At 43.3% G+C, this 16,300-nt stretch overlaps 1 protein-coding gene across 1 annotated transcript in view; it reads right to left on the reverse strand.

Moving 5' to 3' along the window:
• The window catches only part of faf1 (Fas (TNFRSF6) associated factor 1), a 92,806-nt gene that overhangs the window by 61,423 nt on the left and 15,083 nt on the right, over nucleotides 1-16,300 (reverse strand). The window contains exons 7-8 of the mRNA XM_080735126.1: nucleotides 8,767-8,872; nucleotides 1,416-1,502 (exon numbers count right to left, since the gene is read on the reverse strand). Coding sequence (XP_080591252.1) covers nucleotides 1,416-1,502; nucleotides 8,767-8,872 — 193 coding nt within the window. The remainder of the gene's footprint in view (nucleotides 1-1,415; nucleotides 1,503-8,766; nucleotides 8,873-16,300) is intronic.

Below are 16,300 nucleotides of genomic sequence, written 5' to 3' on the forward strand. Positions count from 1 at the left end.
TTCACAGAGTACATCCGAGAGCTGTGGGCAACACTCTTCCGCTGCAAGTGCCAGACTGCCAGTATGACTTTACTGTTGGTTTCACAGTAGAAAGGGAAGTGATGTGCCATGACTCAATGTCAGTTTCAAGCAATACTGAAATGAGTTATAGTACCACTTGCCCACAAAGTGTGATTACACACAGTAGATTTTCAAAGTCATATTTTTGTGATGTGGTTTCTGGCTTACTGATCTCTTGACTGAAGGAGGCCTAGAAAGACAACTGTAGCAACTGTAGAGCGACAACACAGGTCTATGATGTGTGATACAGGCTTTAGTTCTAACCCCCCCACCCATCCCTCAAAAAAAAAAAAAAAAAGGATGCACAAGCTTTTGTCCTTTGCCTTTTCAAGGACACTAACGGTTATCATTTGCTTTCACTGCTGAATCTTAAAAGCTTGACTTAAAATCATAAAAACAGGTGCAGACATTGTTTGTTCTCTTTTGATGGAGGAGCTGTATGATGGAGAATGGGTGGCACATAGAAAAGACTATGCCCATCAGAACAGAGCGGACAGGGAAAAAAGGTTATTGTTAAGAGACCACAAAGAATAAAGTATGCAACTACACCTAAAACACACAGAAAGAAACAACAAATGCTCAAAACCAAAGAGATCAAAATGAATGTATAAAAGAGCTCAGTGTTAACACACAAATGTGTGCACAATAGCTCCACAAAGTAGAATAATAAACCTTTCCATACAATTAGCATGGGAACACATATGCTGTCAAAGAGGGGCAGAGACAAAAAGGGTCAGGGGTTCCTGAAGGTTCTGCATGAGGGCTGCTTCTGATCAGTTTGACTGTGTCCTGGTTGAATGGCTGGGGAGAGTGACCCCAGGGCGGGAGAGGTCAGGGAGACTCCATGATGTGAGCTTTAACATCCACAGACAGAGGACATGGGACGGGACCCCTCTTTGACATCTTAATTAGTTTCAACATCTTACTTTCCTGCTCTGGACAGATGGTTTTGCCATGGCGAAAGGTAATGCGGAACGGTTACTATTACAATTTACCCCTTGAAATATAGCAAATTAATAAGCCATATAAGATTTGGCCTCGGTTGAACTTTTAATAGCATAACATTATCCTAGATGCAAGAGCTCAGTTCCAATAAACTCAAAATTTTCACATCTAAAAAGATGGTAGAATGAACACAGCGACAGCCAAGGCAAACATGAAAGCATTTGCTATGGCCAGATTTGCCTAGCAAAGTGGAGACGGATGACTGCATTCTACCAAATAGCAGATCATGACTTACAAGTAGCTACATAATTAATACATTTTGTGTGTGTGTGTGCATGTGTGTGCATGTGTGTGCGTGCGTGCGTGCGTGCGTGCGTGCGTGTGTGTGTGTGTGTGTGTCTCTCTCTTACAGAGTCATCGGATGCCGATGCAGGCCATCCCTCCCACTGTTGATGCCGCACTGGGATATTGGTCAAGTCTGAAACGTTTCTCTTCACCTGAAAACACACACAAAAAAAAACAATCATTTGAAAGATTTAAATATTAGATTTACTAAGAACCAAAGGCAAAACAATTCACAAAAGTGCACAATAACATTTTCTATGCATCCCTGCCTGCCATAACAAGCACATTCTCTTGAGTGACATTTTAATTATTTTAAACCAAGGATTTATCAAAAACAGCAAATAACCCTGTATCTATTTAATCTAGCCATCAAATATAGTGAGGCTTATGTGCCAGTCCTCTATGATCGGTAACACAAGGAATAATGAGAGTGCGAGAGTTCTAAGAAGGAGTCGAGTCAAAAGGAGGGAGGGATGAGAAGGGGGAAAAAAGGAAAGGGGAGAAAAAAAGCCAGTGTTATAGGCATTCTTGGGATGCCTCGGCTAATGCCCTGCAACAACAGCCCCACGCTCTGAAATGAACAGTATTTCTCTTCTCCCATTCAAGCGCAGTCGCTGTATCTGCACCACTTAATAACATTCCGTGCTTTTAAACAGTTAGCGGCCAGCCAGCGCCTGTCGAGCGCCGTGTTGGTTGTTCGGCAGGTCGTTGGTTTAAAGCCCCGCCGCCAGCCCGATGTGCGCCGGTTGTGGCTGATCAAAGCCCCGTCGGCGTCTGAGCGCTGGCGGGCCACGGATTCTAGCGCATTACCCTGTTCAGAATGCTGCCCTGTGGGCCTGCACGGCTGGACACAGACGCTGAGAAAACTGACCATTGTCGGAGCAAAGCTCCCTTAGACACACAAGTCAAATCCTGTCTTTGGAACAACAGCACCGGGAAGAGATGTATCCTTGGGCGTATGCAGGGCTGCTGGTCAGGGAGGTGGAAACTTCAAGAACGCTACAAACACAAAGTCAAAGCCAATGTCAGCCAATGCACACTTTAAATTCCTCTGTGATAATTGAACTCGGAGAGTGTACACATGTAACCAAATGGACCTGGCTGCAAGGGTCCATTTTGTTACATTGTACACTCCGAGTTACAAATGGATAAATGAACACCAAGAAATTTAATGTGAACTTATAATGGCATTATTTAAGTATCCAAATGCAAAATCTATGCATCTGTCATGATTGAGATTACAACGAAATTCGATCTTTACAGTACTAGTCTCCTGCTCTCAACAAATTCTATCTTTACAGTACTAGTCTCCTGCTCTCAACAACTTTATATCTTTCATGCCAAGCACTTCAAAATGAGACAAGCTAAATATCTATCCATCTTGTGTCTTCCCGTCCTAAATCCCACACCAGCACACTGCAGAGTGACTATCCTTATGAAGAGAAGCCATGGCCAGGCTAGCAGGCTGGGGGTCAGGCCGGGTGGCCAGTGTTATTACAGAGTGTAATATCTATGTTTGACCAGCCAGACTACAGGGATTTGACTGACCGGCCGGCCAGCTGACGGCTAGAGGGGAGAGGAGAGGTATAAACACTAGTAATGAAGAGGCTGCAGTCAGAGGTTAAAGCAGCAGCGGAGAAACAACAAACTCCCACCATGAAGACGGTGAGACAGGGTGACGGGCAGAGGAGGAGAAAGGAGCAAAGCAAAACATAGTGAAAGGCCCACCTGGCAGAGGAAGGCCCAGTCTGCAGGGCAGGGCCCACTCACTCACCACAATCTACACAGCCAGATACTGCCAATCAATTAAGCCCAAGTTATACGTTATATGTTTATAATAGATGTACACGTTATTTTGCTTGGGAATTTGTAGAAACCAGAGTATGCTAACTAAGCAGAGAGGTTGACATGATAGCATCTGAGGCTTGAAGTGATCAACAAAGTAGAAAGTCAGCCATCCAAAGTAGAAAGTCAGCCATCCAAGCCATGACCCAAAATTGCATTCTAAAACAAAATGCTGAACGCCAGAGGAAGTATTCAAATCTGGTGCTATTTTACTATGTATGCAAGAAAACACAACTTTTTATTCTTGTCAACTAATGCCAATATTTTAATCATGGCTCCTATACCTTAATTACAAAACCAAAGCTGTGGAGGCCAGTACTATCTGCTGCTGCCCCCTGTCTGCCAAAAAAATTAACAAAAGTTTGATATACATTTCAAATAATTATATCAAATTACGATTCAGATTACGATTATTATTGAAGTCTGTCATGGACATTTGTGGCTAAACATTTATAGCAAAACAAAAAATAAAAACAATTATCAACAAAGTCTTCATAAAATCTTTCCTCACTAATGCTGGGGGCTGTGAACACTTCATTAAACTTCCTACCAGTGACATCATCGGCAGGTTTATTTAAAACCTTTGTATTGGTTATTGATGCAAGAACAATGTCTTCTATTTCAGCATGCTAAGATAAAGGTTGTAGTTTATAGTTATAGATTAAAAATATCTATAGATGTTTTGCACCTCAAAAAATGACATGCCCCAAGACCACAGGCCAGGGCCTTCATGCCCAACCCACACTGCCACAGCTCATTGTACAGTTTTCTCCTATGTCTTTTCCCTGACAATAAGTTTTTGTTTTTTGTTTGGTTTCTGGACAGTGTGTGTTGTTGACAGTCTGAATTCCAAGTCCCCATCTTCAATTAAATTGAGTGACACAATTAATCAAGGGCTGAACATGTGTGAATTTTGACTCAGGAGTTCATAGAACTATTGGTATTTATTTTGTAATAAATACCAATACATTATTTTGTAGAATAATAAACAGCTTTTTGTTTTTCTTTTTTTTCACAGATTTGTATCAATTTCCCCCAAAATTATTATCCCACGATTTTGTAACCCATTTTTCACCCAGTGCCAATTGCCTAAAATGTAATCCTGGGCGATGCGCTCCCTCTGCCAACCTGGGGAGAGCCCGAACTGAGCTCATGCCTTCGGTGCATGAAGAGTGAGCAGGCAGCTTCTCATCACCTGACAGGGGGGAGCTTCCCCGGTTGGACGTAGCGGGTGGAAGGAACACGTTATTCCAACCAGTTCCTTTCCCTTCCATCAGGCGCCCCGGCTGGCCAGGGGGAGGCATTATAGAGACCAGGATTACAGCATGTTTTTTGTGAGCTTCTAGCTCTGAGGCTGCGCCACCGTGCATCCCCTTAACCCTCTAAGGCCCACGGTTGTAATATTACAACGTTTGTATTTTATCCAAAAAAAGGTTTAAATCATTTTATTTTAGCTCCCCCTACCACCTAAACACCACCATTGGATTCTATTGTTTAGTATTACAATGCCATTGGCCACAATATTTGCATATAAATACCCCCCACAGGGGCTGACATTCACACCCGCCACACCCGCTGAAATTCCAGAGTTTTGACGAACAACATCTCACTTTTTCATGGAAGCTATACCTCAAAAAAACATAAGTAAAATGCCTGTACTATTCTTTTTGGTGATCATTAGAATGTCTAGAACATGTACATATGTTATTATTTTGAAAAATATCCCCCATATGTAAATTAGAGCATGATTTATGATTTTTGATTTATGGCTATAAAATCTTACAAAAACATTTTTTTGAAAAAAACATTACATTTTCCTCTTAATAGGACTCCTACAACACCATCTGATTTTTTTCAATTTTTTATTGCAAGTATTTCTTAATGCGGGCCTTAGAGGGTTAATGTAATAAAAATATTTAATTAATTATTTCTGTGGACGTGAAATAATTGTTTTATTTGATGGCCTTCCTACCCTGGCCTTTGCAAACTTGGGGCAAACTTATAACAAACATAATGAGGATCAATTATATGAGGATTGATTGATTGAATATTGTATTAGCAGAAATGCAAAACCTAACCAACAAGTGGCATATAGGTTACAGACATGTTTTGCATGGCCAGCACAATTTGGACAACATACTGCTTGCGCTTTACGGAAACTGATAGAATCCCTCAATTGCAAGGATTTGAATCAAAGTGTACAAATACACGATACGCGGATAATATTCCATTCCCTGATGCTATAGTGGTGATGAGGCAGGGTGTATACAACCCTATCAGTTATATACCGCAGTATGTGGGCAGGCTGTGGTGCTGAGCTGCTGGGCACTACTCCTCACAGCAACATTAATGATCCAATCACTGTAAATGCCAAGTGCCTGTAATCCCTGGCTGGAAGGAAATCAAAGGGAAGAAAAGGTTGCCGTTAAAACAGTCACAAGCTCCCTTTCTCCCTCTCCATCTCCCCTAGGCACCAGATGCCTTTCTTTGATTCCTCTCATTCTATCCATCCATCCTTCCTTCTTTCTACTCTGTTGTCCTGTCTGCGTTTGGTTCTTCTCTGTGTTCCCCAGCTGCAGGGTAGGGACAGGGTCTGCGCTCGGGCCTGGGGGCAGAGGAGGAAAAAAAATCCCCAGGACAACTGGTCTGGTCACGGACTGCCTGGACCCAGCGGCCACTCCTATTCTACCCTCCACTTCCCTGGCAAACATTTGCTCTCCAGCTTAGCCTGCGAGCTAGCCAGCAACGTACCCCCACGCTCTTGTCTGGGAATGCCAATCAGAGTCTACACAGCAGCCCCTGGGGCTCTGGAGATGGAGGAAGAGTGTGAGAGAGAGAGAGAGGAAAGAGAAGGGATACAGAGAGGGATGGAGAATGAAGGAACAGGGGGTGACATGGGAGGGTGCAGTTCCCTGGGAGCCACAAGGCAAAGCCAGAGCCTTTGGCAAAGACAAACAAGAAGACAGGACTCTATCCCTATTCATATGCACAAGCAGGATGATCGGCTGGTCCTCAGCTAAGACAAAAGGGAGAGTGGAGAGAGAGAGGTGGTCTGTGGTGAGGTCTATACGTGTCTGTGAAGGGACACAGTATGGGCGAAAGAGGAGGCAGGCTGGCTGAATACGGTGTTGCTTATTTGTTTCACTCTCACATCTTTTAAGAGAGAAAGAAACCCTCCTCATGTTTGTATCTTTGTTGCACGTCTTCATCTCGCCATTCCACAAACCACTCCTTGTCCTCCTTATGCGTGAGGTCACGCACCACTCTATTAACTTTACTCGTGCAGCCAATTGCACCTGTAGCTCTACTTGCTAGTTTTTTAACCTTTTCACTAGTTTCCAGATGGTGTGTACACATGCTATAATGACATATTATGTTCCAACACATTCCAGTATTAGAAAAAAGGAGAGCAACCCCCACCCCACCAAAATATGTGAAAGTATGGTCAACATAGGGTGAACAGAGTCCAGATCTATGCAGGTTAAAGTTCTGGGCCTCATTTTCACCACAGGAGGCCAACGGGATGCCTAAAGACAAGCATGCGTGAGGAAAAGACCACGGCATGAAGGCCTATTTGAGTCTGTATTGTCTCTTCGCCAGCCCCCAAGGCCCCGACCGGCATCCCCATCAAGCCACCAGCCCCTCTACCTCCTTTCTGTGGCCCTGGACACCCACTCCCACCCCCATTTCCCTCCCACGCCACAGGGACCCCTCCCAAGTGTTTGTAATCCCAGCAGAAACACTTAAGTTTCACAGTGGGCGCTCATCAAAACCATCTGCCCAAGGAGAGAGAGCGAGAGGGGGCGAGAGAGAGAGAGAGAGAGAGAGAGAGAGAGAGAGAGAGAGAGAGAGAGAGAGAGAGACGAGGCAGGGAAAAGAAAGGGAGGGAGGGAGGAGGGAAGGACAGAGAGAAGGAAAAGTGAGAGGTGGAAGAGAAAAAAGTAGGGCGGGAGGTTGCCTCCTCGAGTTCAGACGCTGGTTGTACTAATCTGTTCAATTAGCACCATTACAATCCCTTCTAGGATCCTGATTATTATCACTGTAATGGTCACTGGGTTGGAGTACCAGAAGATAATAAACTGACTACAGAGGACAACAGAGGACAAGAACACAGTGGAAACCATTTTTATCAAGTGGAATTATATTGCTGACGACGACTGTAGGATGTTACACGCAAACATCAGCATGGAAATAAAACTATGAATAAGAATTATATCATGCCACTGCAGAAAGTAATACCATTTCCATCTTACTGTAGCTTGCCTATAGATTAACAACGATGATGGGCCCATCTGTCTGTAAAGTATGACAGAGAGAGAGCGGATCTCTCGCTCTACCCTGTCAGTCCCTGGGGAGGTTTTTTCCCCTCACCTGTAGCAGCAGGCTACCTGCTGTGAATAATGAATGACGCCAGCTCAGGTCTCCCTCCCTGCACAGGGGGTTAGGACAAGACAGGACAGAGCAGGAGACGAGGAACGTTTTAAAATGGAAGTCCAGCAGCAGGAGGATGTGAAGGACCCAGTGGTTTTAAAAGTGCAGGCCGTCTCCAATTAAATTAAAGTTACAATTCAATTATAAGATTGTTGTACCCCCCCCCCCCCCCCCCATTTAGGGCGAGTAATTATTTGACAAAGCTTTGGCAAATCCTTTTTCATAAATTGCAGATTTATAAGCGTTACGAGCCTGTAGATCAGCCATCTTCGCTTTTTTAGCCATTTCACAATAGGGGTGCTGGGCCTACTGCCTATACAGGGAAGCAATAATTGGCAGTACTTAGCATGGAAACCCCTAGACTAGACTACTTTGAACGAAACCATTTATTTAAATTCTTTCAAAAATGACTTTCAAAGTACTCTATTTTGACAGTTCTGCGGAAAGAAAGAGGGGCCAACGGGACCTGACTTGTTTGGCTTAATGTGAAACTTAGGTAATAGGATCAATGTTGATATGAGCTCTAGATGAAGACACATTTGTGCGCACATGCAGAACACACACTTTAACTTTGCAGCTGCAGCTTTGTGTAGTAAATGATGGGGAGGAAGGAAGCGTGCATTCACACTCTGCCCAGTTTGAATACGTATGAATATTTCATCTGCAACCAAATCCACTGTTTAGTTTAAGATAAAGAAAATGAATGGACTCCCAGCCCCCCACCAATCCACCCACCACTGCTCGCCTCCACACGCTCAGATCAAATAGTGGGCAGTCATTTAGGCCACCTCTCTGACTGTGGAGACTGTTGAAAGAGAGACGCTGGGTGGGTAGGTGGGTGGTTGGTGGGGGGCAGTCCACAGCTGTGAGAGTAATTATGTGTTCTGAAATGTCATCACTTTTTGATGAATAATGAATTGACTAGCAATGAGTCCTGCACATGGAGTCAAAACTGTATTATAGGAAAGTAGTCATACAGTACAGTGTGTGTGTGTGTGTGTGTGTGTGTGTGTGTGTGTGTGTGTGTGTGTGTGTGTGTGTGTGTGTGTGTGTGTGTGTGTGTGTGTGTGTGTGTGTGTGTGTGTGTGTGTGTGTGTGTGTGTGTGTGTGTGTGTGTGTGTGTGTGTGTGAGAGACCGACCTCCTGTATGGTTCTGGAGCCAGGAAAGTTGAGGCTGTATTCTCTCTGGGCCTCACGATGGCTGATCACCAGCAGGAAGTTCTGGTTTAAAGACTCTTGAAGACCACTAGAAGTAGAGGAAAAGATACATTTAAAAAGGAAGAAGGAAAGAGGGAGAAGAAGGGGGACAGGGACAGCCAAGGCCCAATAAAGAAGTGGAAGTGACACAAGAGAAACCAAGGGGGGGAAAAGAAGGAAAACTAAAAAACACACAAACATGTTCACTAACAGCTTTGGAGTCAAGTGTGAAGCAAGTTGAGACTAGTCAGTCAGCGAAGTCCTGCTGAGTGAGAGTGAGGTGGCTGCCTGCTGTGGTTCCTCTGGGGGCTAGCGGGCCACTCCACCGGCTGTGCCCTGACAAGCCTGCGTAGTAGAGCCCCGCCCAACAAAGTGGGCCACCACAGCTTTGGCACAGTAACATCATGGAGTCTAATGGAGGTCTGGCTGCAACTACAAAGATACCTGGCAGTTGTGAGGTGGTTAATGGTGGGGAAACACACCAGACAACCTGGCTCTTAACTAAACTAGACCAAACCAAATTACCAACATCACCTTTTTATGGTGAAAACTGAAAAGACCTGTCTGGGGATAGCATGGCAACATCAGTGATCAAAAAAGTTAACCAAAGAACCAGATTCCTGGGCAGGATGTCCTCTTTTGTCAACAAAAGGGCCCTCGGGACTCTTGCTGGGGCCATCATTCAGCCCCATTACGACTATGCCTGCACCTCCTGGTACTCCAACATCAAAATGCCACTCAAGACAAAGCTCCAAACTTCCCAAAACAAATTGATTCGCCTAATTCTCGACCTGGGGCCCATGGCCCATATTTCCCCCACTCATTTTGCGGGCCTAGGATGGCTCAATGTAGAAGACAGGGTTAAACAATTGAAAATGGGTCTGACTTTCAAAATAGTCAATGCAAATCTATCATCAACCCCCACAGTGCCCGCATATTTGACCAAACACCTCCAAAAAGTAAGCGACACCCACAGCTACAATACCAGAGGGAGCGCAAACAACGATTTAATAATACAAATCCATAGTACAAACATGGGGAAATTCTCCTTTTACAATACAGCCACTGAAGTGTGGAATTCTTTGACCATTTCCCTTAAAACAAGTAACTCGCTGGCCTCCTTTATAACGGCTCTGAAAATTCATCTTTCAGGAGGTCAGAGGCGTAGGTAGTCATCTTTTCTCCCTGACAGGTGAAAAGTGAGTCTCCCCCCCCCCCTTGTTTTGCACCGAATATAATAGTGAAGTATATTTTCTTATCAAATGCAACGAATATTGCCATGTTCTGTAAAAAGTTTTTGCACCTAACATATAATGAAGTATATATTTTTTATAAATTGCAACGAATATTGCCATGTTCTGTAACATATTTTGCACCGAACATATAGTGAAGTATATATTTTTAATCAATTGCAACGAATATTGCCATGTTCTGTAACATTTTTGCACCGAACATATAGTGAAGTATAGACCTATATTTTTATCAATTGCAACGAATATTGCCATGTTCTGTAAAATGAGTGCCAAGGACTTCCAATGGAATCAAGACTGTAAAAGGACTTATTGGGATGTTCCTATTGGTCAGAATGCTTTTTGCCGTACCAAGGCCGTGCTGCATGTTTTTTAAATGTGTCCACTGTACTTGTATGTAAATTCATTGTGTAAATAAAATAATCAATCAATCAAACCATTCTTTCCCATTCACGGCACCAATTAGGAACCTTAGTGAGCCAAAGCAGTACTGCCCACTCTTTATTGACAGATCAGTACTCAACAGCATCATGGTGGATGGACTTGGACATCATGCATTATAAGCTCAGATCTGAGTTTCTGGACTGGTAACTTCATTTTCTATGTGGAGTGGTGATGGAGAGGATGCAAACCACAAACCCAGACACTTTGTGTGCTTCACAGAGAGAGAGAGAGAGAGAGAGAGAGAGAGAGAGAGAGAGAGAGAGAGAGAGAGAGAGAGAGAGAGAGAGAGAGACACACAGACAGACAGACAGAGAGAGAGAGAGAGAGAGAGAGAGAGAGAAGGTGGGGAGTAAGAATCAACTTTTAGAAGCTTCATTTACAATAAGCTGTGAGGTTAAGTAGCGTTTTGAGCAAACGCTGGGTCTGTGTGGCTGAATATCAATGGGGGGCTTAAAGGCCGAGGCGGGCACTTAATCAGGGCTCAGAACCCAAGGAGAGGAGGAAGAGGAGGAAGAGGGAGAGAGAGGGACGGGGGAATTAATATGTAGCGCACACATTAATTATGCAATCACCGCCTTAATCTGCACAGATCTGGACGAGCTTATGTTAACAGAAGCTCAAATTTACTGTAATGACAGCATATTTACATTGACTAAAACTACGAAATCAATATGTAAATGTAATGTTTGTTGTAGCTAACCACGGAAGATTGGAAATGTGTGGAGTGGGAAGGATGGATGCATATGTAATAGGACTGAGCAGAAGGGAGAAGAGAGAGAGTGTGTGTTTTGTGCGAGTGCGTGTGTGTGTGTGTGTGTGAGTGCGTGCGTGAGAGAGAGAGAGTAGAAAGAGCGAGCAGAGGGGACTCATAAATAAGGATCTAGCTAATATCGTCATGATTTGTTTGGACACAGTCCCGGGCTGCTGGCAGGCGACTAGACTCCTAAACAGCGAGGGAAGAGAGGGTAAACTCAGTGGAAGTGTTACTCTGTCCTTGCAAGCAAAGAGCTGAAAAAGCCTTGCATCAAATCAGTCACTTATAACAGCCAAGCCAAGCCATTTAAGGTTCCGTGCAGGATTGTCCCTTTTAACGCTGGGCAACAGAAATCTGTCTTTTTGGCGCATCCCTCATGAACACATAAAATGTCTAGCACAGTCATACTGTACAGTAAATGTTCGCTGTCAAGACTTCAGGGTCACCTGCACAGCTGAATACCTAGAACACTTTGGTTACACAGTAAAATCTATGAGCATAAAAATCGTTGTATATAATTATATTGTTTAATTAACACTGTCTTTTACAGTTAAGTTAGGAGACATCTTAATCCAACTTAAAAGAGGTTGCACAGCTCACACAGAAACCAGGGTATTAACTCCACGTTTTAGATGATATATGACTCATGTGTGTCCCACCACAAATGTTTTGTGTTTTTAAACACCTATCTTCTTATAGCAGTAGGCATTGGGGGGTTGAGGGGGGTGGATGTCTGCCATTGTTTGCTCCTGCCGTCACAGAACGCTCTCTTTTCCCCTCTACACACAGGGACATCTGGGCCGGCCTTCAACCTCTCTGGGGGTACTTGACACGGCATAAGGGTGCTGGGAGGAAAATGTCACTTAACTTTATGGACAGAGAAAATGGAGCGTTTTGCAGGGGAGAAGAGCAAGCTAAACAGATTGGTTTCATTCTGAGGTAAGCCCGCCGCCGCCGCTGTGGGTCCCCATGGCACAGAGCAGACTCTAGACCTTATTAAACCAGCATTGCCAGATACACCCACACTCTCTCACAGCCACACAGACCAACACACACACTTTACCAACACCCATCAGACAAACAGACAGACAGACAAGCTGACAGACAGAAAGACAGACAGACACGCACATATGTATGTATACCGCAGCACACGCCCACAAGAAAGCTAACCAGAAGAGAACATGACTGACTACTGGTTCAAGGCTCAAGCGGGAAGGAGGTCTCATCAACAGACACACGGCATGCATCAACATCCTCTTACCTCCTCCACATTTTGCATCCGCAACAAAGCAGGCGAATGCGAAAGCGTTCAGGTTCTGCTCTGTTCGGTTCTGCCATCTTGTCCCCGGGCTTATCAGCATGCTAACACTAAGATACTTTCCTCAGTAGTACTGCTTTAGCCCGCCAGCCAGCCAGCCAGCCAACTCCCTTAAGCATCTGTATCTCTGCAATAGGATAGCTGATACACTGGGAGGGATGGGGGGGCAGGAAGCCATGGAAACAAACACCCAATGCCTAATGAATAATTTTTGCAATTTCAAAATTCGAGTTCAAATTAAAATAACCTTTGAAAAAACAAACACGCTTCCCGAGAGCCGGCGCGGAGAATAAACGGAGTGGGAAACGAAGGCAGCCCCATTAAAATATTCATCAGGTCTTTATCATTTATGCAGGAGATTAGCTCCTTCTCGACACCCTCTTGTATTCACAGGCAGCCAGTTAACATGACCAAAGAGAAAACCTTCATTTATGCTTAGTTGCGTGTCAATGTTGCACACTGAAAATAGACGAACTATTATCCCGTAGAATAGCTATTTTCTGTACATTACCATATAATAAAATGAACAATATTAACCAATAATATCGTACATTTTCACCAAGTGGTAAAAATTCAGATAATATTGTGAGAAGCTCATCTTCAGAAATGTGTTCTCTTCTCTTCTCTCAGACTCAGACTTTCTACCATGTCCCAGCAATGTATTCCAATGGTTATTATTATGCCCCATTACAAATCCAACCAGACTCTGTGTGACTGTATGAAATAACGGGTTGTACTCTGCAGTGTTTCCCTTTCCAAGCACTCTTGCACACTGAAAATGCAGAGTGGCTGCGATGGTGCATCATTTAAAAAAAATCTAACCCAGTTCGATATCTGCATCGACTGCATGGTTGATTCATTTGTCACCCTAGCATATTTTTTTCTCAGGCCATAATGACGTTTTAAGCTACATCATTAACAATATTGAATAAGATCCCTTTTCTCTAATACAAAGAAAAGTTGGACCATCTATAAGTACAGGTGTTTCACATCGCAATGGATCATATCACTCTGACTGCTTGAGTAGAGGTTTTGTACCTTGAGCGCGCACACACACACACACACACACACACACACACACACACACACACACACACACACACACACACACACACACACACACACACACACACACACACACACACACACACACACACACACACACACACACACACACACACACACACACACACACACACACAGATGTGACTAGGGTTTATTTTTACTGCAGGGCTAACAGCTTGTCTGGTCTCACTACAGGGGGCCGTGCCTTCCCTGCACCATGATCCGTCACCTAGACTCTCCCAGTAGCTAACATGACAACAGGGTCACTGTGAGCACGCACACACCATTTCCATCTCAACCACCATCCACCAAAATGGTTGACACAGAATAATGAGCTTCTGACACCCAAAAAGATATCAATGACACATGGAAACGGTGCCCAGCAGTGATTGAGGGAAGTGAGAAGAGGATGGAAGAGAGAGAGACAACTCCAGAGAGATGGGCCATCAACGGCCATCATGGTTTCACTACCTTTAGGCCAACTAGCAAGGCAATGCTGCACACTGCCAAAGGACCTTTGTACCAGTCGTTCCCATGATGTGAAATTGTAAATGTTTTCATTAAGGGGATTGCAGAGGCACGTTTCTTCACTTTTTCTATCTACTTTATTTGTTTTATTTATTTTGCTATCGTCATGTCTGCTATTTATCATGAATTGCTTTTGTGTTTACGTGCAATACTGTCATACTTTTACAACATTGGTGACTTTAACCTTCACAAGATGCCTAGCCTAGATCAATATCAGGTTAAGAAGATATATAAATAATATTTCAAAGTTAAAATCAGTGTCTGTGTGGTTAATACCAATCTCGAGTTCAGAGATCGAATACAAATGCATCAAAAACCTGTGAGGCCTCATTAATATGTTTTATATAATATAAGCCCCATTAAATCTTTACATATTCAACTAAATCCAGTAATTATGGACACCCTGCTTCAGAGAGAGACAATTCAGAGATGGGAAGATGTGTGTTAAAGGGCAGTTTCGGGTATCCCTGCCAAAGACCTGATCAGATTCAAAACATAAAAAATTCATGACCATGTTTTTGACAAATTGGCTCCAATTTGAGAGTCGTTCCAAAACTGCATTGCATCACACCCTTCTTTTCTATAAGGTATCTCAACAATGATGTTCTATTGCTCTATGGGAGATGCTGCACTCACACACTCCAGAAGAAGACAAAAAGTCTGTAATACAGTATTTCATGATTTTGCACCGTCTCAATTAGATCTTGCTCTTGTTCCTACTGGCCGCACCTCAATACAGGTGTGTAACTCGTAGAGAATAATTATAAGCATTACCGCAATTTAAAACTAGTTTCATTTCAGGGCAGAACTTGAGAACGAAAAGGTAGGGGACACATGATGCACACGATTACTACTAAACACAATATTCTGTACACACAGACACAGAAAATACATATAGACACAAATACACACTAGGGCTGTCACGATATGACATTTTACATGACGATTAATTGTCACTCAAATAATTGGCGATGAACGATTTAATTGTGTTTTTGTCGTTGATAATTACATTTCTGTTTGGCTTTTAGGCTTTGAAGTTGCATAGGTAGATATGACACATAACCTAAATATACAAATACATTACTGACATATTTGACAACTTACTACTTAAAAAATAACATTGATAGTGGAAATAGCCGATCTACAAGCTCACAACGCGTAGCATTGTGAGCTTGTAGATCTGCTATTTCCACTATTTCTGACATTTTTCAACATTCACGATTATGACAAAATAATTGCGATAATGTCAAATAATCACGATTAGACGATTATGTAATAATTGTGACAGCCCTAATACACACACTTTAACAAAATACACAGCGCGGCCTACGGTGGTGCGGTTATCCTCCACTTGAACTCAATTTGGTGTTTGTTGTCTTACAGTAAACAGGTGCTCAGTGGGAAGCTAGGATTTCCTAAGTTATTAGCACCGATCTTAAGCTGACACTAACAAAGGAACGATCATACATTCAACTGCCACCTGTGATTGAATTACTGATTTATCTGCGTATTGAGTAGTCTGACATTTCGGAAGGAAAGGTTGCTAATACCGCCACGCATTCACTGGGATGAGCAGGGTGACCTCTGGATGGAGGAGACTGGCTTAATGGAGCTTTCTCGCTAAGTCTCCATTGTCAGTGGGTACCGTCACTAATGTGACAGACCCCAACATATTGGAAAATGGAAAAGAAAGGAAAGATATTAAATCTGTGCCGTGTGTTTCTCTCCCACACACACGCACACTCACACACACAGAATAAGCACAAAGACTGACAAACAATCTCTGAATACTGAGAAGTAATATAACCCTCAGTGACCAACAATATCAGGCTGAAAGATACAAACAAGGCAAAGAAAATTATTATTTACATAAGACTGGGAGTTTGCAGCAGGAGCCTTTCCTTTCAAAATGTCACAGTAGATGCATGTGCACCAGAGGGTCAAATATCTCTAATATTCCAATGAAATTGGCATTTGTTATGCAACATTTATATAGCATCAAATGGGTTCAGGAGGGTCTAATGAATGGACACAGGGCGCCACCTGGTGTTCACTACATGTGGTGCCAGGACGGTACCACTGATGTGTGAGCTATCATGCATGCATTGTGGTGAAATG

This window comes from Nannobrachium achirus, assembly GCF_963921795.1.
Source record: "Nannobrachium achirus genome assembly, chromosome: 1".
NCBI lineage: Eukaryota > Metazoa > Chordata > Actinopteri > Myctophiformes > Myctophidae > Nannobrachium > Nannobrachium achirus.